The sequence below is a fragment of the Microcaecilia unicolor genome, chromosome 2 (assembly GCF_901765095.1).
Source record: "Microcaecilia unicolor chromosome 2, aMicUni1.1, whole genome shotgun sequence".
Taxonomy (NCBI): Eukaryota; Metazoa; Chordata; class Amphibia; order Gymnophiona; family Siphonopidae; genus Microcaecilia; species Microcaecilia unicolor.
Window position 1 is genome coordinate 658,363,925 of NC_044032.1, and position 25,212 is coordinate 658,389,136.

General features: G+C 44.3%; 1 protein-coding gene across 2 annotated transcripts in view; it reads right to left on the reverse strand.

Moving 5' to 3' along the window:
- Positions 1 to 25,212, reverse strand: part of MYOZ2 (myozenin 2) — a 116,863-nt gene that overhangs the window by 69,672 nt on the left and 21,979 nt on the right. For both annotated transcript variants that reach the window (XM_030192721.1, XM_030192720.1), the window contains 2 exons: positions 22,648 to 22,742; positions 17,730 to 17,884 (listed from right to left, as the gene is read on the reverse strand). In XM_030192721.1, coding sequence (XP_030048581.1) covers positions 17,730 to 17,884; positions 22,648 to 22,735 — 243 coding nt within the window. In that variant the 5' untranslated portion in view covers positions 22,736 to 22,742. The remainder of the gene's footprint in view (positions 1 to 17,729; positions 17,885 to 22,647; positions 22,743 to 25,212) is intronic.

Genomic DNA, 25,212 nt, shown 5'->3' on the forward strand with positions numbered 1-25,212 from the left:
ATAGTTTCCGGGGTATAGTTCAATATTTCAAGCAAGTATTTCTTAAAAGCTTCCAAAGGGGTAACTCTGAAGGATTTTGGAAAGTTCAAAAAGCGAAGATTTAGTCTACGATTGTAGTTTTTAATCTGCTCAATTTTTCGATGTAATATCATTTTATCTTTTATGATTGTGGCTGAGAAATCTTGTAACTTTTTAACATCTTCTTTAATTGTAACCAAGATACTGCTTGAAGGAGGAGTCCTATGGTATCCTATCTGACCTCTCCTCATCAAAGAGGAGTCTCCACCTGAGAGCCTCTCCTTCCCAGCTTTTATCAGGGAAATGGCGGCTGCCATTCCAGTTCATTTGGAGAGACAGGATGAGCCCATGGCTGAGATATTTGAGGTCTGGGACTATGACCCTCCTCCTAGAGAGATTGTGATTGTCCTGCTTCACAAGATCTTGCATGATGTTCAGGTCCCTGTCCTCCTCAAGATGACTTATACCATGTATCGGATCCAGAGTTCCCATGGGTTTGTTAAGCCGCATTTGCCTCATCATTCCCTGGCGTGGAATCTGTGCTCCAACGTTCCAGAAGTTCCAGAGACTTTGCTTCGGCACCCCCAGACAGAGAAGCTTGAGCTCTGGACTTCTTTGGGCGGAAGATGTATCCGGTTTCTATGCTCATCCATATACAGTCATACCAGCTCTAAACGTGTATCTACTTGCAGAACTTGGTGCATAGTATGACTGATTTGGTGGACTGTCTCCCTCCGGAGCAGGCCAAATCTCTCGCCAGCTGGTCAAGCAGCAGAAGGAATGTTGGATTTTGGCCAGGGGCGCTTTTGATACTTCTGATGTGGCAGCGATGCATAGACTCTCATGGCTGTGTGTCACTGACTTGGACCCAAGGGTCCAATAGAGATTAGCAGATGCTATGTGCCGGGGGTTAATCTGTTTGTTGAGAAGGTGAAGGAGGTCACAGACCTCATCAAAAAAAATATCAGTACCATCGATACTCTCCCTTCACCTTCCTCATCCAGGAGGTTTTTGGGCAAGTCAAAAGAGGTTTCTACTATTCTTAGGAATAGATACACTCCTGTTTGCCCTCCTCAGCAGTCTCAGCCTCAATACACTTGTTCTCATTCAACAACGTGTGCCCAAGGCCCAGCCAGCTCCCCAGTCAAAACAGGGGACGAGTTTTTGACTGGCTCCAGCAGAGCATAGTCGCTATAACAGTGACCGTTCCGGGCTCAGTCTTTTTCCAAGAAAGATGACCCCTTGTAACCTCCGACTAATGGGTTCTTCAAATCTCAGTTACATCCTGCATTGGTGTCAAAGACCACCAAATTGCTCTCTGAGAGCATCTTGCATCAGCTCTCAGAACACATGGGCCTTCAAAAGGCCCATGTGGTTGAGCCTATTCCACCAGGTGAGGAAGGGAAGAGATTCTGTTCCAGGTACTTCCTCTTCCCAAAGAAAAAAGGGGGATGGCTATCATCCTAGACCTAAGGACCCTGAAAAATTTCTTGGTCAAAGAAAAGTTCCAGGTGGTTTCCCTGGGCACCCTTCTTCCCATGATTCAAGAAAAGATTGGCTATGCTCCCTGGACTTAAAAGATGCCTACATTTGCATCCTGATACTTCCAAGCCACAGGAAGTATCTCTGATTTTGAGTGGGAACACATCACTTTCAGTATTGCATGTTGCTGTTTCGCCTTGCGTCAGCTCCCAAGGTTTTCACCTTGTGTCTAGCAGTAGTCACAGCATTGTTGTGCAGAGTGGCAGTCCATGTGTTTCTCTACCTGACGATTGGCTGGTGAAGAGCACATCGAAGGGCAGTGTTCAGGAGTCCATGTAGATTACTGTTTGGATGCTAAGCTACTGGGGTTCATTTTAAACTACCCCAAGTCCCATCTGCTCCTGGTTCAACAATTGGAGTTTATTGTAGCCCTGCTATGAGTTTCTCCCTATGCCAAGGGCAGACACTCTAATTGCACTCACCACTCTGGTTTGGTCTAGCCAGCAAGTCACAGCTGTGCAGAAGGAATGGATCCTTAGGAGCTTAGTCGAGATCGGGAGGCGGGGCTGATGGTTGGGAGGCGGGGGTAGTGCTGGGCAGATTTATACGGTCTGTGCCAGAGCCGGTGGTGGGAGGTGGGGCTGGTGGTTGGGAGGTGGGGATAGTGCTGGGCAGACTTATATGGTCTGTGCCAGAGCTGGTGGTTGGAAGGCGGGGCTGGTGGTTGGGAGGCGGGGATAATGCTGGGCAGACTTATACGGTCTGTGCCCTGAAGAGCACAGGTACAAATCAAAGTAGAGTATACACAATAAGTAGCACATATGAGTTGTCTTGTTGGGCAGACTGGATGGACCGTGCAGGTCTTTTTCTGCCGTCATCTACTATGTTACTATGAATATTAAATATTAATGCCTTCTAAAGAGTTAGATAAGGTATCAACAGTACTCACTAAGGCAGAAACTTCTGTCGTGGATTTGGCCACTGTAATGTCCAATTGTTGGAGAGCTTCCCATATGCTCTCCAAAGTTACCATCTGTGGCTTTTGTGTTAGAGCTACACGCTCGATTGAGGCACGAACAGGCCTCATGCCTCCTTTGGGAACCGCCTTCTCAGTACCGCGATCCAGAGGCCTATCCTCAACGTTTTCCAATTCAGGGGACCTCCGCTGGGATACGTGTCCTTCGGGGAGAGGCGGTGGGTTGAGAACCGGGGGAGAGAGAGTAACATCCAGCCGCAAGTCTCCAGGGTCTCCTCCCTCTGGAGCAACAGCAGGGCTCCTCCCGGTATTTTGAATAGAGATTCTTGAGGCGAACCTCTCAATTGATTGCTGCTGTGGAGAGGAGATTCTGGCCATCAAGGAACCAGCCTTAACCGTCCCTTTACATTTAGTATGAGGCATCGGGATTGAGGAAAAGGTGTAATTCAGAGTAATCAGCGAGAGAGCTCAGCCACAATCAACAGCGTGCCGCCATCTTTGGATGTTTTTTTTCTTCCGATTTTTGCTATGGGCGTCCTCCTCTGCATGGGTCCCGCTCACAGCAGCCCCAACGAGAGGTGCAGACCTCCCGTTAGGTTTTCCACGGTACATGGGGGTCGGTAATGGTAGTGCATCGCATCACATTCACATTATAATAGTAATTAGCTCTTTTGCATTCCATTTTCGTTAGCTGCACACACACACACAGCACCACCCACCACATAAATGCTTTCATATAGTCGAGCAGGGACTGTCTCTTCATGTTCAAGTGTACAGCGCTGCGTACGTCTAATAGCGCTATAGAAATGATAAGTAGTAGTAGTAGTAGTCTTTAGGATTCCAGAATCTTGCTATTCTTTGGGTTCCGGAATGTTGCTACTCTTTGGGATTCTGCACAGAATCTTGCTATTCTTTGGGATTCCGGAATCTTGCTACCCTTTGTCCTTATCCGTTATTTGTCCTGTTTGTCTGTCCTAATTAGATTGTAAGCTCTGTCGAGCAGGGACTGTCTCTTCATATTCAAGTGTATAGCGCTGCGTACATCTAGTAGCGCTATAGAAATGATAAGTAGTAGTAGTAGATAGACCTGAAGTCCCGGGAGCCCTATGAACTGCTGATATTGTTATATATTTTGTGTTATACTGCCATCTAATGGTTGGGTTAATTAACTCCATAAAATTTAAAACTCAATGTCACTCATAGTAACATAGTAGATGACAGCAGAAAAAGACCTGCACAGTCCATCCAGTCTGCCCAACAAGATAAACTCATATGTGCTACTTTTTGTGTATACCCTACTTTTAATTTGTACCTGTCCTCTTCAGGGCACAGACCGTATGAGTCTGCCCAGCACTATCCCAGCCTCCACTCATGCTTCTACTTATTTCTGACGTATGCAGTGTTGTACACACACACACCGAAAAGACTTCACCTTCTCCATGGAGCTTACACTGTATTTAAAACAGGCAAAAAGCACAAATAAGAGACTTAGGGAGTGGTGAAAAGGTTAAAAACAACATGGGTAGAATGATGTGAAAAAGCTTTTGCCCCCTCCTGATTTCCCCTATTTAGCCTGGAGACTTTTTGGGCAGTTCTGGTTTTGAACTTATATCCCAAAGCAGTGTGGGATTTGTAGTGCTTGATCCTGCAAGTCCCATAATGCACCATATTGAGCAGCACTCCACCGGAGGGATTAGAGGAGGTTTCCCATCCCACCCCTCCAAAAGTGATACTGGGTTTTGTTGCAGCTTTAAGAAAAACAAACATTTATGTTTCTAAAATGGGGAATCAAGATGCCTTTGTCCCAAGTAATCAGTGCATAACTGTCTATTTGTTTATGTAACATAGTAAAGACCTGCATGGACCATGCTCAATCCATTCTGCCCAGAAGGGTGGCAGGGGTTGTGCAGGTTCCTTAACCCCTCCCCCACCCCTTGGACCTTAGAGTTGTATCTGTGCAGGTTAACCCCTCCCCAGGGCCTCTTTTTTATGTCTTGCTTTGAGTAGAATTACTCTATACTTTTATTCTGTCCTTTTGCCATAGAGGCTGTTTTCATTCCCACCACCTCTTGTAGAAGAACATTCCAGGCACCCACCACCCAATGTCAAAAAGAGTATTTCCTAAAGCTGCTTTTAAGCTTACCTCTTTGCACTCTGATTTCATGTCCTCTAGTTGTATAGCCTTCCCATTTTGGGAAAAGGTTTGTTTTTTCATTAGTGTCTTTATTTAAATGTCTGTATCACATATCCTGTGTCCCTCCTCTCCTCCAGGGAACACATATTGAGATCTTCAATTCTCTTTTCATACATCTTTTGCTCAGAACCCTTATCATTTTTATCACTTTCTTCTGGAACAGCTTTGAGTCTTTTTATATCTTTGTCAAGATATGGCCTCCAGAACTGAACACAGTACTCCAAGTGGGCCTCACTAATCACTTGTACAGTGCAATCAGCACATTCGTCTTTCTGCTGGTTAGGCCCCTCCTGATGCAACCGAATCTCTTTCTGGCCATCACCACCACCATGTCACATTGTTTTGCCACCTTGGGATCCTAGAACATTATCACCCCGAGGTCCCTGTTTTGGCTCATGTAAATCAGCCTCTCCCCTTTATCCCCTCAGATGCTATTACCCTATGAATTCTCACCTGGTCTGAACACATCAGCCTCTCCCCTCCTATCCCTCAGACACTAGGAGAAAGACCTTGGGGTAATAGTGTCTGAGGGGATAGTCCCTATAGAAAACCTGTCCTAATAAAGCAGAACTAATGTCTAATCTGTGGCTTATATATCATAGTCATCCCAGCAAGTTCACAACTCAAATAGCAATAATCCTATCTATGGAGTGAAGGAGTGGCCTTGTGGTTACAGCACCAGCCTTGATATCCAGAGGTGGCCATAAAAGACTCCAGAAGAAATTAGAGAGTCATGGAGTAGGAGGTAGTGTCCTATTGTGGATTAAAAACCGACTAAAGGATAGATAACAGACAGTAGGGTTAAATGGTAAGTATTCTCAATGGAGAAGGGTAGATACTGGGGTTCCACGGGGGTCTGTGCTGGGACCGCTGCTTTTTAACATATTTATAAATGATTTAGAGATGGGAGTAACTAGTGAGGTAATTAAATTTGCTGATGACACAAAGTTATTCAAAGTTGTTAAATCGCAAGAGGATTGTGAAAACTTACAAGAGGATCTTACGAGACTGGGCGTCTAGATGGCAGATGGCATTTAATGTGAGCAAGTGCAAATGATGCATGTGGGAAAGAGGAACCCAAATTATAGCTACGTAATATAAGATTCCATGTTAGGAGTCACCGAGCAAGAAAGGGATCTCAGCGTCGTTGATGATACGTTGAAACCCTCTGCTCAGTGTGCAGCGGTGGCTAAGAAAGCAACTAGAATGTTAAGTATTATTAGGAAAGGAATGGAAAACAAAAGTGAGGACGTTATAATCAGGGCTGTGGAGTCGGAGTTGGCAGCAATTTTGGGTACATTGAGTCTGAGTTGGAGTCGGCAAAAATGTACCGACTCCGACTCCTCATACATTTGAATAAAGTACTTCTCTGCTGTGAATAAAGCTTAGTACCTAGTTGTTTCACTAGTGTGAAGTCCAGCTGAACTATTTTGCTGGAGAGCTTCCCTCTGCTCAGTCTCCCTTTGCATTTACTGACCTGCTGTAGAGCACCTCCTCTCTGACCCCACAGTGAACTTAAGCTCCAAGAGAAGATCATTCAGCACACACAGATAAGGCAGCAGAGAGACTCCACCCAACTTCCTCTCTCTCTGCAAGAAGAGCTTTATATTTTAGTGGAAGTGACACACCATTCACAATGGCAAAAAGAATGTCAGGAAACATGACAAAGTCTGCTGTTTATGAACACTTTACAATATCAACAGATGGGAAACATTATGTATGTCAATGTATTATAGAAGATGATGATGGTGAAAAAGCATGTGATGGAAAAATTAGCAGTTTCAGTGGTTATGAAAAAAATGCACCTACAAGAGCATCAAATTTAAAAAGACACTTGCAGCGTTTCCATCCTAAAGTGTTAGAAGCTGTGAATGAGAAAGATAGCAATGAAAACATTCCATCTACTTCAGGGTCAATAAAAGATCAGAAATCTACTGGAGGCCAGACACAACTATCAAGATTTTTTACAGCTGACAAAGTTACTATAACAATGACACCAGAAAAATTAAAAAACCACATCATTGAAATGGTAGTAAAGAATAGTATACCACTATCTTTTTTTCCACAACCAGCCTTTTTAGGCTTAAATGGAGAAATGGCTAAAAAGCTTGGAGTTTCTCTGGAACGAGAAAGTATAAGGAAACTTTTATACTTGAAGAGGCCAAATGTAAGAAGGAAGAACTAAGAAAAAGTCTGAAGGGACGTTTTGTCTTTATTAAAATGGATGCATGCACACGTCACAGAGTCAATTATTTTGCAATTAATGTTAGATTTGCTGATGAAAACAAAAAAACAATAACCCGGACATTAGGAGTAAAGGACACTCAGGCACATCATACCAGTGAGTATCTGCAGAAGTTAGTGGAAGGTGTTTTAGAAGATTTTGAAATTAAAAAGGAACACATTCTATGTATTGTAACTGATAATGCTTCAAATATGTTAAGCACAATTGAAAAAATGAAGGAAGTTGATGAAGAAAGCAGCATACAAATATCAGAAGATGACATTCTGCAATTCAAGAAAGCTGTGAAAGTTTGGATGATATTGCTGAAGAAGCATCTAAGCTTATTACCATTCAACATATGCGTTGTGCTGTTCATACTCTGCAACTAGCAATAAGAGATGGATTGAAGGATCGTCATGCGGCTACACTAATTAGCAAGTTGAGGCAAGTAGCTGTTGCAGCCAGGATCCCTAAAACAGATGCTATTCTGAAGAGACGTGCTGGAAAAGGAGCCATTTTGGATCAAGCAACGCGCTGGGGAAGCACTTACTTGATGATAAAGCGTTTGCTTGAACTAAAAGACTTTCTTGAAGAACTGGACAATGTAAATGTTTCATTAAAAGAAAACCAGTGGGCTCAAGTAACAGAATTAGAAAGGCTACTTTCTTACCCTTTTGCTGTTACCAAGAAGCTGCAATATGAAGATTTAACACCAGGTAAATTCTTCTTGGAATGGAAGGGCTTGATATATAACCTTAACAAAAGTGGGGGGTTAATTGCTGACGGCATTGTATCTTCAATGAGGAAAAGAGGAGCTCTTGCTGGATAATCAAATTCTCTTAGCTGCTATTTATGTTGATCCAAAGAGCCGAATTTTGTTGAGCAGTGACCAAATTGCTACAGGAAAACAGGCACCCTATGACATAGCAGTTCGCATGAAAGGGTTGCTACCTGAAACTCATAAACCACTGGATGAAGCTAAAGCTATAAATACTGGTGGTAATGGTAACTCAGGTTCATCCTCTTCAAATGAAGAAGAGAATTTTCAAGCCTATTTGGACAAAATGGAAGCTTCAAAAGCAAAGCGATGACGGTTAAGCATGGAAAAGCAACCTGTAAATGTCCATATAAAGAAATTCACGCAATAGTTTTTTAAAGGATTAAAAGAAGTGGAAAAGTTTGACCGCTCATCAAAACTGACTATAGAAGAAGCCATCATTGTTTATCCAGAGATTGTCAGTGATGCAGCTAGAACCGTAACAGCAATGCCACCCACCCAAGTCAGTGTTGAAAGACTGTTTTCAGCACTGAAAATAATCAAATCAGATTTAAGGGCTTCTATGAAGGAGGATCTGGCAGAAGCAATTCTGTTTCTAAGAACAATATATTAGTTAATTTGGGATTATGTTTAACAGCTATTCTACAGCTATATATGCCAAGTTTAAATAATATATAAGTTGTTTTAGGTTTTCCAAATGTTTTTGGTTTATGTAGGTTAACTTTGATTTTGTTCGAATTTCCAAAGGATGTTGTTCTAGAATTTCCAAAGGATGTGGTTGTTCCAGATTTTTATACTTGCTAATGCTATGATGACTTTATACTTGATAAAAAAACAATAAACATAACCTTGTTTTTTTATGTGTGTTTTTTGTTTAAACTTTAGGATTAATGAATATTTATAGTTTCTTTAATAAATAAAATAAAAAGTCACAATGACATAGATTTTAAACCCAAACATTAACATGCAGCCTTGCATGCTGCACTCTTTCAGTCAACATGCACATAAAATACATATTAAAAACTGAGGAGTCAGAGTTGGAGGTACCATAAACTGAGGAGTCGGAGTCCAAGGATTTTTGTACCGACTCCACAGCCCTGGTTATAATGCCTTTGTATCGCTCCACGGTGTGACAGCACCTCGAATATTGTGTTCAGTTTTGGTCACCGCATCTCAAAAAAGATTTGGAGGGCTCATTTTCAAAGCACTTAGACTTACAAAGTTCCATAGGTTACTATGGAACTTTGTAAGTCTAAGTGCTTTGAAAATGTTCCCAATAGTGGAATTAGAAAAGGTACAAAGAAGGGCGACGAAAATGATAAAGGGAATGGGATGACTTCCCTATGAGGAAAGGCTGAAGCATCTAGGGCTCTTCAGCTTGAAGAAAAGATGGCTGAGGGGAGATATGATAGAGGTCTATAAAATAATGAGTGGAGTTGAACGTGTAGATGTGAAGCGTCTGTTCACGCTTTCCAAAAATACTAGGACTAGGGGACATGCGATGAAGCTAGAAAGTAGTAAATTTAATACGAATTGGAGAAAATGTTTCTTCACTCAACATGTAATTAAACTCTGGAATTCATTGCCAGAGAATGTGGTAAAGGCGGTTAGCTTAGCAGGGTTTTAAAAAGGTCTGGCCAGCTTCCTAAAGGAAAAGTCCATAGACCATTACTAAATTGACTTGGGGAAAATCCACTGCTTATTTCTGGGATAAGTAGCATAAAATACATTGAACGTTTTTGGGATCTTGCCAGGTATTTGTGACTTGGATTGGCCACTGTTGGAAACAGGATACTGAGCTTGATGGACCTTTGGTCTGTCCCAGTATGGCAAGACTTATGTACTTAATTCAAACCCCACTGCTGCTCCTTGTGGTCTTGGGCAAGTAACTTAAGGTACAAACTTAGATTATGAGCCCTCCAGGGACAGGGAAGTACCCAGTGTACCCGAATGTAACTCACCTTGAGCTACTACTGAAAAAGGTGTCAGCAAAATCCAAAATAAATATAAATGCAGCACAGTAGAATACTGATACTGCTACAAATACCTATGCAGAAACTAATTATCCCATTCATGGGACTCATTGAAACATGTCTCTGTATTTTTGAACATGCTCTATATGTTGGCAGATCCTGTTCTAAAATAGTAGTGGAAGTTGAGATGTTCCTACTTGGACTTCTCAGTTCTGATTTGTACATCCTGTCAGTCAGTGGCGTTCCTAGGGGGGCTGACACCCGGGACGGATCGCCGATGCGCCCCGCCCCCCGGGTGCAGCGCCCCCCCCGGAACAGCGCAATGCCCCCCTCCGGCGAAAGAACCCCCCCCCCGGGTGCACAACGCTGGGGAGAGGTGCCGCGCGTCTGCCGGCTCTTCGTTTTCATGCTCCCTCTGCCCCGGAACAGGAAATAACCGCCCTCCCCCTTGATACGCCACTGCTGTCAGTAATGCTGCTCGTAATGTGTTATGCTGGATTTCATATTGATTGAACACTAAAAACAGCTTCACAACAGAGCTTTGAAAGCAAGTGAGCCCACGGGAACACTGGAAGTTATAGTTCTTGAAGACCCCGGTCTGAAGCTCACCACGGCAAGCATGATATCACATTTGAAGGAAATTAGGCAGTCCTCTCGGAACACACCATCCGAACTCTCGTCCACGCTCTCATTACCTCCTGACTTGACTACTGCAACTTACTCCTCACCGGACTCCCACTTAGCCATCTATCCCCCCTTCAATCTGTTCAGAACTCTGACGCATGTCTTATATTCCGCCAGAACCAATATACTCATATCACCCCTCTCCTCAGGTCACTTCACTGGCTTCCAATCCGTTACCGCATTCAGTTCAAGCTTCTCCTTCTTACCTACAAATGTACTCAATCTGCTGCCCCTCACTACCTCTCTACCCTCATCTCCCCTTATGTTCCCACCCTAAACCTCCGTTCACAGGACAAATCCCTCCTCTCAGTACCCTTCTCCACCACTGCCAACTCCAGGCTCCGCCCATTCTGCCTCGCCTCACCCTATGCCTGGAACAACCTTCCTGAGCCCCTACGTCAAGCCCCCTTCCTGCCCATCTTCAAGTCTCTGCTTAAAACCCACCTCTTCAATGCTGCCTTCGGCACCTAACTCTTACCTTCAGGATATCTGAACTGCCCCAAATTGACTGCCCCCATCGTATCGTCTACTCACTTGTCCTTTAGATTGTAAGCTCTTTGAGCAGGGCCTGTCCTTTTATGTTAAATTGTACAGCGCTGCGTAACCCTAGCAGCGCTATAGAAATGTTAAGTAGTAGTAGTAGTACTGGTGAATGCAAGAAAGAGCCAGACTATATACAGAGAGGGAGATGGAGGACAGGCAAGGGGAGCTCAGACTAAGGGAGATAGGCGAATGCTTGAGACCTAGTTGTCAGAGTCCAAAATAAAGTAGGAATGTAAATGTTGTTTTAGCCATAAGAATTACATAAAATATCAGTGCTCTAGAGTAATTCCAAAGAGCAGAGCCCCCCCCCCCCCCAATATTCAGCCAGCAATGGTCACAGAAGCCATTTTGATAGGTAGCCATGAGGGGCAGGAGCAAGGGGGCTGTGCTCCTACCTCCACTGGACTACCAGAGATAGAGGTGGGCCTGGGGGTGTCTATCTGGATGGCTGGGGATTGAAGTGGGGGGCTGCTTCCTGGCTGTGGGCTGGTGGGAGGGGGCTCAGGGGGTTCAACTTTAAAAAAAACAAAAGTTATGCAGGTGCTGGCCCAATATTCAGGACCGGCACCCGAATCACTAAATTAGGTCAGACAGCAATGCAGGTGCTCCCATTGAATATTACCGGCACCTGCATAACCCCAGGCCCCTCCTTAACACTGCCTGTGACTTGCCTATGTTTTGGCAGCAGTCAGAGGACAGGAGCATCTCTTGGCTGCTTAAATTGCTTTGGATATCAGGCCCAGTTGTGTTTGCTGTATGATGAAGCATTTACTTGCTGCTTTGTGTTGGGGAACTGTGATGGTATTGATCTCGTAATTCAAATACGGTCATGGCTCAAATCTGTACATGGAAATGGCCTGGGAGTTCACCGCCTGGGAATCTAACTTTGGAACTTTGTGGGATGTGTCGCGGTCTGTCGCGGAGATGAAAGACTTACTCCAGAACTGCTAGTAGAGTCTCTACGAAGCTAAGACGATTGTCATATGTTCTGTTAGGAACTGTTAGGTTTTTTGTTTTTGTTTTTAGTAGTAGTCTTAAGCGGGACTTGCAAATGATTTGGCTTTTTCTCTGTTTTTTGGGGGGGGTACAGTCTGGTTTTTCTCCATTTGTGGACTTTTTTTTTCATAGTACATGCCCACAGCCCCGCCCCAATTTGCATTGGCTTCACCCACTCTACATGGCTCCACCCCCGGCACACCTCAAACCCATGGAGTGGAGGAGTAGCCTAGTGGTTAGTGTAGCGGTCTTTGATCCTGGGGAACTGGGTTCAATTCCCACTTCAGCTCCTTGTGACTCTGAGCAAGTCACTTAACCCTCCATTGCCCCAGGTACAAAATAAGTACCTGTATATATGTAAACCACCTCGAATTTAGTTGCAAAATACCACAGAAAGGTACATAAGCAATGCCACACTGGGAAAAGACCAAGGGTCCATCAAGCCCAGCATCCTGTCCACGACAGCAGCCAATCCAGGCCAAGGGTACCTGGCAACCTTCCCAAACGTACAAACATTCTATACATTTAGTAGCGGTTTATGGACTTGTGTTTTAGGAAACCGTCTAACCCCTTTTTAAAATCTGCCAAGATAACCGCCATCATCATGTTCTCTGGCAATGAATTCCAGAGTTTAATTATGCGTTGGGTGAAGAAAAATTTTCTCCGATTTGTTTTAAATTTACTACACTGTAGTTTCATCGCATGCTCCATAGTCCTAGTATTTTTGGAAAGTGTGAACATGAGGCTTCACATCCACCTGTTCCACTCCACTCATTATTTTATATACCTCTATCATGTCTCCCCTCAGCCGTCTCTTCTCCAAGCTGAAAAGCCCTAGCCTCCTTAGTCTTTCTTCATAGGGAAGTCGTCCCATCCTCGCTATCATTTTAGTCGCCCTTTGCTGTACCTTTTCCAATTCCACTATATCTTTCTTGAGATGCGGTGACCAGAATTGAACACAATACTCAAGGTGCGGTCGCACCATGGAGCGATACAAAGGCATTATAACATCCTCACACCTGTTTTCCATACCTTTCCTAATAATACCCAACATTCTATTCGCTTTCCGAGCCGCAGCAGCTCACTGAGCAGAAGGTTTCAGTGTATTATCGACGACGACACCCAGATCCCTTTCTTGGTACGTAACTCCTAATGTGGAACCTTGCATGACGTAGCTATAATTCGGGTTCTTTTTTTCCCACATGCATCACCTTGTACTTTCTCACATTAAACGTCATCTGCCATTTAGCCGCCCAGTCTCGTAAGGTCCTTCTGTAATTTTTCACAATCCTGTCGTGAGTTAACAACTTTGAATAACTTTGTGTCATCAGCAAATTTAATTACCTCGCTAGTTACTTCCATCTCTATATCATTTATAAATAGGTGGTATATCAAGTCCCATTTCCCTTTCCCTAGTTGAGATTCTACATGGAATGTTGCTAGTGGAGGAGTAGCCTAGTAGTTAGTGCAGTGGGGGATCCTGGGGTTCGATTCCCACTGCAGCTCCTTGTGACTCTGGGCAAGTCACTTAACCCTCCATTGCCCCTGGTACAAAATAAGTACCTGAATATATGTAAACCGCTTATTCCAGACTTTTGCACACCAGTGTACTTCTGTGTATATGTTTGTTTTATTATTATGTACTAGTAAAAAAAGGCCTGTTTCTGGAGCCAAAGAAACAGGCGCTAGCAAGGCTTTCCTGTGGCTCCCCCCCCTACCCGTCATCGATGTGGGTGAATTGCTCCGCCTCCGCCCTCAACGTCATAACGTTTGACGCGAGGGCGGTGAATTGCTCCGCCTCTGCGTCAACGTCATAATGTTTGACGCGAGGGCGGGGCCCAGAGACTGTGATTTTCAAGGCTTCAGAGCTTCGAACATATGAACCTTGGCTTCAGTGACGTCAGCAGCCAATAGAACGTTGAGGGTGAGTTTTATATATATAGATGTTTTGTTCCACTTTGACTAGTTGTAGGCAGATTGTGAATAAATAAATACAAATGTAGAAACTTTATATTTTTTCATGTATAGAACCATGTATAGAAAACGGTAACGGAGTTCAAACATGCGTGGGATATGCATAGAGGAATCCTGTGCAGAAGGAATGGATCCTCAGAAGCTTAGCTGAAATTGGGTGGTGGAGCAGGTGGGGGGAAGAGGGGGGTGGTTGGGAGGCGAGGATAGGGGAGGGCAGACTTATACGGTCTGTACCAGAGCCAGTGATGGGAGGCGGGACTGGTGGTTGGGAGGCGGGTAATACTGCGGGGCAGACTTATATGGTCTGTGCCCTGAAAAGGACAGGTACAAATTCAAGGTAATGTATACACATATGAGTTTGTCTTGGGCAGACTGGATGGACCATGCAGGTCTTTTTCTGCCGTCATCTACTATGTTACTATGTTACCTTGTGGACGCCGCATAGGTTACGTGCTATTTCTGCCTCTAATTCTAATTTATGCTGGTCTTGTCAATCTCATATAGGCAATATTAAGCACCTTATATTTGACTGTGTGTGTATCCAAAATTATTGGAAAGAAATTTGGGCACAGCTGGTAGACATTTTCCATCTCCCTGGCTCAATAACTTTTCAGTTTGTAATACTTAAAGATCATTATCTTAAAAGCTTATTGATTCCCAATGAATGTATCCTTGTTAACACCATGATATCTTTAGCTCTGGAAGTAGTCTTTGCACACTGGAAGTTTTTACATCAAGTCACTTATCAAGAATGGTGGAACTTACAAATATGAAACATACCTTACAAAGAAATTTTCTTGCTTTTCCCCGTATAGGAAAAAATGGCTTCCTCTTGTATCGTACTTTAATGATGTAAAATGATGATTATCAAACTTGGTGTATCTTGTGGCCTATGCATGCTTCATGTTCTGTTGTAAAAATTTTTTCCTCCTTCTTAATTTTAATTCTGATACTGTTCTTTCTCATGATTGTGAGCTCCTAGTTCACCTTGTATTATAAATTATATATTATAATTGCCTCTGATAGATCCGCTGCCCTCGACGTCATCACGTTGTGACGCGAGGGCGGGGCCGAGAGAGATGGTGATGGACTGATGAATCTGACGAACCTTTCGAACCCTTCACTTCAGTGAAGCCACGGAGTCAGCTTCAGAACGTTGGAGGTGCTTTTTATTATAGTAGAGATTAGTCACCAATATTCCCATATAGAGTTTATTGCGACTTACATCAAGAAATGAGGTATATTTTTTTTTTTGGGGGGGGGGAGGGTTACAGAGTGACGTTTACAACAGATAGCGACAGATTGTAAGCATCACGTGACAGTTTACGTGTTGCTCCATATTATTCATTGTGTTGTTTGTAAGACATGTTTTTCAGATAGGTAGGTTTTCCTCATGCTGCAGAAGGTGAGTGAATGCCACCTTTTCTATTTTACATGGATTTCCTTTCTTGTTTTTTAATGAGTTCTACTGCTTTTTTAATTGGTGTAAACTACTATGATCTACATTCAGAAATAACGCTATATCAAATCATGTAAGTAAACGTAAAAATAATGTTGTCCTACCCAGACCCTCCTTCTCCCCATCCTCCCCAATCTAGATGTACTCAGCCTCTCCACGTCTGAATGACCCTTGTTTTGAAATTGAATTTAATTTGGCATTTATAACCTGCTTTACCGACAAGTTCTAAGCGGTTTACATTTAACAGTATGTTATCAAAAGATTAGCTAATGCTAATTAGTAATAACTTACAGTGGAACTATTCAGTATACAGTAAACAATATTACATTACATCTTATTAACTAATCAGACATGGTATAATTGTATATTTAAACTTGGCGTTCACAGTTACGGTATTTTGTAAGCCACATTGAGCCTGCTAATATGTGGGAAAATATGGGATACAAATGTTATAAATAAATAAATAAATGTAAGATCATATTTAAAGAAGGCTTATCATAAACATGCATCTTAAATACTAAACTATAACACTACACACGATCTATACAAAACCGATCTTTTGCCAGATGATTGTTTAACCCTTGTTATTAATGATCAAACACAAATGCTACAAATAAATAAATAAAATAGTCTTTGGAACTCATAGTCTATAATGTAGACCCTTCGCCATTTTTATAGGGGCAAGATGTTTAAATGCTGCCATTTAAAAGTGTGGATGCTCCTTAAATAAGGGCCATAGCGGATGAAAGGAGGGATAAGATAATGGTGGAGAGAATACAAGGGTCACTAGTCTGGAGATTCCTAAATGTGTCGGTGGAGACTGGATGAAACTGTAGATGATAGTTACGTGTTTAAGTTACCAGATGATGGTCACACAGGGGGAGAAGTCAGGTGGAGAAATCTGAAGGACTGCAATTGGAGAAAAAGACAAAATTGAGGTGGTGGTCATGCTGGTGAATAGGGTGGTAAAGCGTAACTGGAGGCTGAACGAGGAGGGGTAAAGCAAAGAGTGTAAAGGCATAAGAATCAGAGGGGTCATCAGCATAGAAGTTCAGTTCTCCAAGAATGAGAAAGGAGACAGATTGTTCAAGAAAGATGAAAAGCCAAAAGCTAAAGTTGGTGAAATCGGAAGAGAGGGATTTAGCAAGGGGTCAATATAGAACAGCTTAGCAAGGGGTGGACCATAAATGAAGAAAAGGTGTGGGACTGAGGTGAAAGGAGCTGGAAGGGTTATACTTTGATGTGCACAGATGAGGTGACAGTTGCCTTGAAAGAGAAGTTACAGGAGAATACAGAGACCAGAAGGGGAGGTGTGATGACAGTGATGAGGAGATGCTGTCGGGCAGAAAGGAGATGAAGATGGCTGGATGAGAGGAATTTGAAGCTCAACAGCAGGATACAAGACAGAATAGATGGTGAGGTGAATAAAGTAGAGAATGGATAGTGTGACCCTGAGATCTGTAGTGGCAGTGGCGTAGCCACAGGTGGGCCTGGGTGGGCCGGGGCCCACCCACATAGGGCTCAGGCCCGCCCAACAGTAGCATACATTTAGCGGTAGCTGGTGGGGATCCCAAGCTTGGCCAGCTCAAGATTTACCCCTGATGGCTACTCTCCACAATAACGGCACCTGCGCATGCTCAGTTTTAGTGCATGCCTGCTGCAGACTGCCAAGATGGAAAGAAGCGTTTTCTCACCAGCTGAGGTATTTTTTGGGTGGTGGTTGGGGGGGGGGGGGGGGAGAACACTTGGTGCCCACCCACTTCTTGCCTAGGCCCACCCAAATCTGTCGTCTGGCTATGCCCATGTGTTGTGGTCTGTAGTAGGGAAGAAGACTGGGGAGAGTTATCGTCAGGAAAAAGAAAGTATAGGAGAGCCACAGGAAACAGAAAGAGAAGTGGAAAATACAAGCCTAAGTTGATGGTGTGGCACACAGCTTCTAGCCATCAACTGGAGCCCATGTGAATCGTAGTGGACTCAGGAGTCCCCACAGCAGAAGCTGGAAGTAGTTTGTAGATTGAGTGCAATCTACCCAACCCCTGGCAAGAGGCTGGGAGAAGTTAGTAGTTCGAGTATCCTGTCATTGGACACCATCCGCTTTAATCTTTATCCCAAATGGCCATCCCTAGAAGAAGAAATCTTCAGTTCTCAAAGACTCTAAGATGCTAAAAAAAAAAGCACTGCACTCAGCCAAAGTATTCAAAGAGAAATTCATCAATTATTTTGAGTTCAACTTACAGAAAATTCTAAGTTTATACAATTATTGTCTTGGAATAAATGATTTGAAAGTTGAAAAGCAAGTTTTTCTGCGTACAAGAAGTTGAGGCATAGTGTAACTATCTTTCTAATTAGCAGAACAAGAATGGTATATAACATGTTAGCATTAGTGAGGAACCTGGCTGGGTACATGGTTTTTACAGAAAATACTTACACTCTTAGAATCATATGAGAAGTTCTCAAAGGTATATTTCTCAGAGCGGCGCTGACGCTTCTTGAAGAGCAGAGAGCCTCTGTTGGTAAGCACCGATAACTCCTCTATCATGATATCTTTAGGGATGCTGATCTTCTTTCCAAAGTCCATGCCATCTGACAATGAGGTATGAAGAATTAGAGATTAATGCAACAAAACCCCACTACCTTGAACTGGCATATTTCCTTCTCATTCACAGTAGAAGAGTCCGACACTCTCAAAATCAGGTTATATCCTTATGTCCTAGCTCATGACATAACTAGGGAAGGAGAGCAGGGCATGAGAGGCAGGGCAGTTCAAAACTCATGAAAAGACAGAAGAGCGTGAAGGCAAGAGCAGCTAAGATGCTGTGGAGGGAGAGCAAGGTATGAGATACAGAGACAGCTCAGAAGACGCCAAGATAGAGCAGAATGCAGGAGACAAGCCAGCTCATTTTCGAAAGTGATCGCCGGCCATTTTCCAAACAAATCGGAAGATGGCCGGTGATCTCCTGAAACCGGACAAATTGGTATAATCGAAAGCCGGCCAGCTTCAACTGCTTTAGCTGGCGAAATTTCAAGGGGGCGTGTCGGTAGGGTAGTGAAGGCGGGATGGGGTGGGACAGGGGCGTGCTCAGGAGATGACCGGCTTCACCCGATAATGGAAAAATAAAAGCCAGGCTTGACCAGCATTTCACCGGCTTTACTTGGTCCCTTTTTTTTCACGACCAAACTTCTAAAAGGAGCCCCAACTGACCAAAGGACCATCGCAGGGAATTGGGGATGACCTCCCCTTACTCCCCCAGTGGTCACCAATCCCCTCCCACCCCAAAAAAATATCCAAGTGCTTGTCAGGGACGTCCTAAATCAAAACTATTTTTGCTTGGCTTTTTCAGTAGTACCAGGGGGATTTAAACCAGCCACCTCTGGATTACAAGACCTGTACTGTAACCACTTGGCCACAGCTCCACTTGCTTGGATGTCCCTTTCTTTTGATTATGCCACTTCAGGTCTCTCTCAGCCAATCACAGACAGGGGTCTCTCTCAGCCAATCACAGCACATTTAGCTGTCTGTGAGTGGCTGAGAGAGACCCCTGTCTGTGATTGGCTGAGAGAGACCTGAAGGGGCATAATCAAAAGGGAGAGACATCCAAGTAAGTGGATCTATGGCCAAGTGGTTAGAGCACCGGTCTTGTAATCCAGAGGTGGCTGTCCAAAAAAGTGCACATTAGGGATGTCCTTTCACTAAAAAAAAAAAAAAAAAAGGACGTCCCTGACAAGCACTTGAATTTTTTTACCACTTTTTTGAAGCCGGCCATCTGTAAACCCGGCGATCTCAACATTTGACCTAAATGTTGAGATTTAGCCGGCCCTAACCGTATTATCGAAAGAAAAGATGGCTGGCCATCTTTTTCAACAATACGGTTGGCACCGGCCCTTTGCGGGGGCCGGCCCCGAAGATGGCCGGCCATATAGATGGCCGGCGCCGTTCGATTATGCCCCTCAAGGGCAGTTAAATCTGGGAAGAGAGATCAGGGCAGGAGCAGCTCAGAAGATGCCAAGATAGAGCAGGATGCAGGAGGGAGGGGCAGCTAAAGCTGGGAAGAGAAATCAGCACAGGAGGGGCAGAAGCAGCTCAGATGATGGCAAGAAAGAGCAGAATGTGAGGTTATAGTCAGAGCAAGGGAGTAGTATGAAGTTATATAATCCCTTGGGGCCCAAACTAATCACCAGTCCAGCAACCACTTTGCAGACAGTAAGATGTAGGATCATCTGTAAAGCTGTGGAGAGAGAACAGGGTGTGAGGGGACAACAACATCTCTGAAGTGTGAGAAAATAAGTAGGATGTGAGGAGCAGGGGGCAGCTCAGGAACTTGGGAAAGATGGGGAGAGGAGGAGAAAGTAACTGTAAAGCTGTGGAGATAGGACAGAGGGGCCCAAGAGAGGCAGCTCATATGCTGGAGAGAGAGAAGCTCTGAGGATAATCTTACACTGCAAACTCTGTGCTCTTGATACCTTGCTGTGAGTGGTAATGTCCTTGTACTTTGGTGAGGCCTCATTTCTAGAGGCCACATATCTGAATGGATAGAGAAAGGCAACCAATAAGTGGCTTGAGTCTTGGTGTAAAGAAGAAGGTTTTAGATACATAGGAGAATGGGGTAATACGTGGAAAAATAACAGGCTGTACTGTAATGATGGGCTACATCTTTCTGTGATGGGAAAAAGGATCCTTGGGGAGAAAATCAGACAGTATGTTTCTAGACATTTAAACTAGAGGGTGGGGGTGACAAAAGGAAACAGGGGATTTCGGAAAGTCACCCCCAGAATAAACATGATGGCAGAGGGAAAGGTCATGTAAACATTAAAAAACATCCAATCTCACTAAGCACATGGTAATCAATACTACTACTACTACTTAACATTTCTAGAGCGCTACGCAGCGCTGTACAGTTTAACAAAGAAGGACAGTCCCTGCTCGAAGGAGCTTACAATCTAAAGGACGAAATGTCAAGTTGGGGCAGTCTGGATTTCCTGAATAGAGGTATAGTGGTTAGGTGCCGAAGGCAACATTGAAGAGGTGGGCTTTGAGCAAGGATTTGAAGATGGGCAGGGAGGGGGCCTGGCGTATGGGCTCAGGGAGTTTATTCCAAGCATGGGGTGAGGTGAGGCACAAAGGGCGGAGCCTGGAGTTGGCGGTGGTGGAGAAGGGTACTGAAAGGAGGGATTTGTCCTGAGAGCGGAGGTTACGGGTAGGAACGTAGGGGGAGATGAGGGTAGAGAGGTAAGGAGGGGCTGCAGATCGAGTGCAGTTGTAGGTTAGTAGGAGAAGCTTGAACTGTATGCGGTACCTAATCGGAAGCCAGTGAAGTGACTTGAGGAGAGGGGTGATATGAGTATATCGGTCGAGGTGGAAGATAAGACGTGCAGCAGAGTTCTGAATGGACTGAAGGGGGGATAGATGGCTAAGTGGGAGGCCAGTGAGGAGTAGGTTGCAGTAGTCAAGACAAGAGGTAATGAGAGAGTGGATGAGAGTTCGGGTGGTGTGCTCAGAGAAGAAAGGGTGAATTTTGCTAATGTTATAGAGGAAGAAGCGACAGGTCTTGGCTATCTGCTGGATATGCGCAGAGAAGGAGAGGGAGGAGTCGAAGATGACTCCGAGGTTGCGGGCAGATGAGACGGGGAGGATGAGGGTTTTATCAACTGAGATAGAGAGTGGAGGGAGAGGAGAAGTGGGTTTGGGTGGGAAGACAATAAGCTTGGTCTTGGCCATGTTCAGTTTCAGGTGGTGGTTGGACATCCAGGCAGCAATGCCGGATAACCAGGCCAATACCTTGGACCTTGGACCTTGGACCTTACGAGACTGGGAGTCTAAATGGCAGATGACGTTTAATATGAGCAAGTGCAAAGTGATGCATGTAGGAAAGAGGAACCCGAATTATAGCCATGTCTTGCAAGGTTCCATGTTAGGAGTCACAGACCAAGAAAGGGATCTAGGTGTCGTCGTTGATAATATGTTGAAACCTTCTGCTCAGTGTGCTGCTGCAGCTAAGAAAGCAAATAGAATGTTAGGTATTATTAGGAAAGGAATGGAAAACAAAAATGAGGATGTTATAATGCCTTTGTATTGCTCCACGGTGCAACAGCACCTCGAATATTGTGTTCGATTCTTGTTGCCGCATCTCAAAAAAGATATAGTGGAATTAGAAAAGGTGTAGAGAAAGGCGATAAAAATGATAAAGGGGGTGGGACGACTTCCCTATGAGGAAAGGCTAAAGCGGCTCTTGGGCACAAGGAAGTACCTAAAATAGAACCATTTCTTTCTTCCCCTGGTGGCATAGGTTCAACCTCATTGGCCTGTTGAAGGGCGAAGATTTCTTCTACAAGTACCTGCTTGTGCTGAGAGCTGATGAACGATGTTCTCAGTGGGCAATTTGGTAGTCTTTGACACAAATGCAGGGCGTAATCAAGACTATTTGAAAAGCCCACCAGTCAGAGGTTACAAGGGGCCATCTGGGCTGGAAGAAATTCAGCCTCCCTCCTACTGATAGGCTGTCGGAGATGGTTACTTGGAGTGCAGCTATGCTCTCCTGCAGCCAGTTAAAAGCTCATCCTTTACTTCGACTAGGGAGCCTTCTGAGACTTCAGTGGTCATTACTGGGGAGGCCAAGAATGCTGGGCCTGGGGGTTCTGGACAGAGCAAGAAAGCAGCAGAAATCTACACCTTTGAAAGTAGTGTCACTGCCTAGGCCCACTTGTAAACCTGTGAGCCCTCTGGGACAGGAAGTACCTACGGTACCTGAATGTAACTCACTTTGAACTACTGAAAAAGCATGAACTAATTCACTTGCTGTTATTGTCCTGAGGTTCCCCATCATGTCTGCCAGTTCCAATTGTTTTAATCTCTCTCAGGGCTTCCCAGACTTGCCCTGGGGACCCCATAGCAAATCAGGTTTTCAGGATATCACCGATGAATATCCATGAGATGAGTTTGCATATACCGAGTCTCCAACAAATGTAGAATGAGCCCCTTCTCACCCTGGGGCTCAAAAAAAAAAAAAATCAGAAACCATTCATAACATCGGTGCCTTTTCTGAAACAGTGGCTGTGCCGCAGTGAGGAAGCCAGAGGTGGATTTAAACCCTAATAAACCATTGTAAGGGGATCCAAGGGGAATGTACATCAGCTGTTCACCAGGCCTCATTCCTGCAGGGCAGCTGTTCCTCTGAAAATAACTTTCAGATGTAAAGGAACAAGAATAAAGGGATCAATTACCCGGGCTGCGAGACACCCCGTTCCATTGTTTCTGGCTGAGCTCTCAGCTGACCCAATGACTTCAGGGAGCTAAAAGTGTGGAGTTAGTAACAGCAAAGGCAGTCAGACAGAAAAGAAGGGTTGGGTACCTGTTCCATGCACTTCCTTCATGATGGCTAATGCTTGCTTCTTCCTCTCTTTCTCCAGGGTTTCAGGTGATAACATTTGTCCCAGCATTTTCTCCCTGTACAGAAAAGAAAAGAAAAGAAAAGAGTGAGAGATGCCCTTGGCTCTCACTTGCCACTGACATACTAATGTGTCCTGAGACCTGTGGACGTGTATTTCTGGATAGAGAAGTGAGTATCTACCTCCCTTCTCCTTCCAGTGCCCTTACTGCCCACCTGCAGCAGACTCACCAGAAGAAGCAGCTGTGACCTGCTGAGGTCCTTCCATCTTATGATCGAGGCCTAAGAGCCACACCTTCAAGTCCATGATGTGAAATGTGTCTCGTTCCATGATCTTTAGAAATCTGCTTTGTGAACATGTCTGGAAAAGTTCCACTATCACTACAATGAAGTCGGTTCTGCCTGCATCCACTGCATGGCCCGACAGATCCAGTTAGTGGCCTGCCAGGGGGTCTGACTTGCTCAGGTTTCTCCTGTGGCCCATGATGAGAGATGCAAATGTCTCTACCTTGGTCTCCGTTTGGGATGAGGCACTGCTGGACTGGGCAATGAGATAAAAAGTGGAGAAATGCAGAAAAGCCAAAGAAATAGTAATAAAATGAGACTTCCTGAACTCATCCTGGTGAGATAAATTTATATATGGATACCCTAAAAAGCTGAATGGCTGTGAGGTCATCAGGATAGACCGTCTTGGAAGCCCTAGAGAGGAATCGGGAAAAGGAAACAGAAGGAAGAGAGAGCGTGACAAATGTTATAGACACTGAAAAAGAGAGTGAGGGAAAGTGCAGAGAGTAGAGACCAAGCAGTGACAGATCCTGCAAAAGGCACAAGAAGAACACAGAGAAGTGGAAGAGGAGGCCAGTGTGAAAATCTGACACTGTTTGTGACTCTGGCTAAAGCCACTTCCCCTGTTCTGCCGCAGTGGGTCCAAGATCAGGCCTGTTACCCTAATAAGGATCCTGCAAAAGTAGCTCTCCGCCCTCAATCTCTTTTTAAAATAAAAAGGCTTCTATATCACTCTCCCAACACCTCTCAATCTCTTTTTTAAACTATTCAAGACCTCCCTGGGGGCTCCCAAGCTTTTAGCAGTAGTTTTGCGGTACTGTTGCTAGAGGTTATGCTGTCTATAGAGGAATGCAGTCTGACCAGTAGCCAAATCTGAAACTGGACACTTTAGGGCTCCGGAATCCAGTCAGATTTACAGTAACAACTCATTCCCTATGAAGAAAGACTAAGGAGGCTAGGGCTTTTCAGCTTGGAGAAGAGACGGCTGAGGGGAGACATGATAGAGGTATATAACATAATGAGTGGAGTGGAACAGGTGGATGTGAAGTGTCTGTTCACGCTTTCCAAAAATACTAGGACTATGGGGCATGCAATGAAACTACAGTGTAGTAAATTTAAAACAAATCGGAGAAAACGTTTCTTCACCCAACGCGTAATTAAACTCTGGAATTCGTTGCCGGAGAACGTGGTGAAGGCGGTTAGCTTGGCAGAGTTTAAAAAGGGGTTAGACGGTTTCCTAAAGGACAAGTCCATAAACCGCTACTAAATGGACTTGGGAAAAATCCACAATTCCAGGAATAACATGTATAGAATGTTTGTACGTTTGGGAAGCTTGCCAGGTGCCCTTGGCCTGGATTGGCCGCTGTCGTGGACAGGATGCTGGGCTCGATGGACCCTTGGTCTTTTCCCAGTGTGGCATTACTTATGTACTTATTATCAAGTTACCCACTTCCAGGAGGGAAATTTCAAGCCAGTCCCTGCATTATGGGACCCGCAGTGGGTAGAATCCAGGACACCAAATCCCACACTGCTTTGGGATTTAAGTTCAAAACAAGTACTGGCCAAAAGATTGCCTTCTTGAAACTGGGTCACTTGATATTCGTATTACCCTTAGGACTCTGCCAGTATTCCATTATGCTTCCTTTCTTTTTATATAGCACAGACAGTATAAACAATCCTGAACTAGATTAACACAATCGAGAAAAGGAAAGGAGGTCCCTTCTCTAAAGAGCTTACTTTCTGACTTTATCATCTGCTTCAATCAGGTCTTATGCTTTGAGAGTGTACTTTTCTCATTCTTATGCCTTTTCACCAGAGTTTCCAGGTTACCTGGTTCCAGAAAGTACATTGTAGGCTAGTTCTGGATTTCTGACAACCTAGTGCATTATGGGACCTTTAGCACTGATTTCAAAGGGTAGACTCAGGGACTACAGATACTACACTGCCTTGGGATGTAAGTTCAAAAGCAGTGGTCCCTCCTGGAGCTAGTTAACCTAGCAAATCTGTCAGATCTTTATGGTATAAATGCTGCACAGACATGCAGGGGCAGGTCTTAATTAGCCAGTGTAAGACACACAATTAGATCAAGCACTTAGCTTGTGGAGGAGATATGTGGACACACACACATCAGTGAGAGGGCACAGTGAGTTTGTGTAAACACACATGGGACCCCCCCCCCCCCCCCCCCCACCAGTACGAGAGCATGGCACGTTTATTTAAGAGACACATACACAGAGCTGCCAA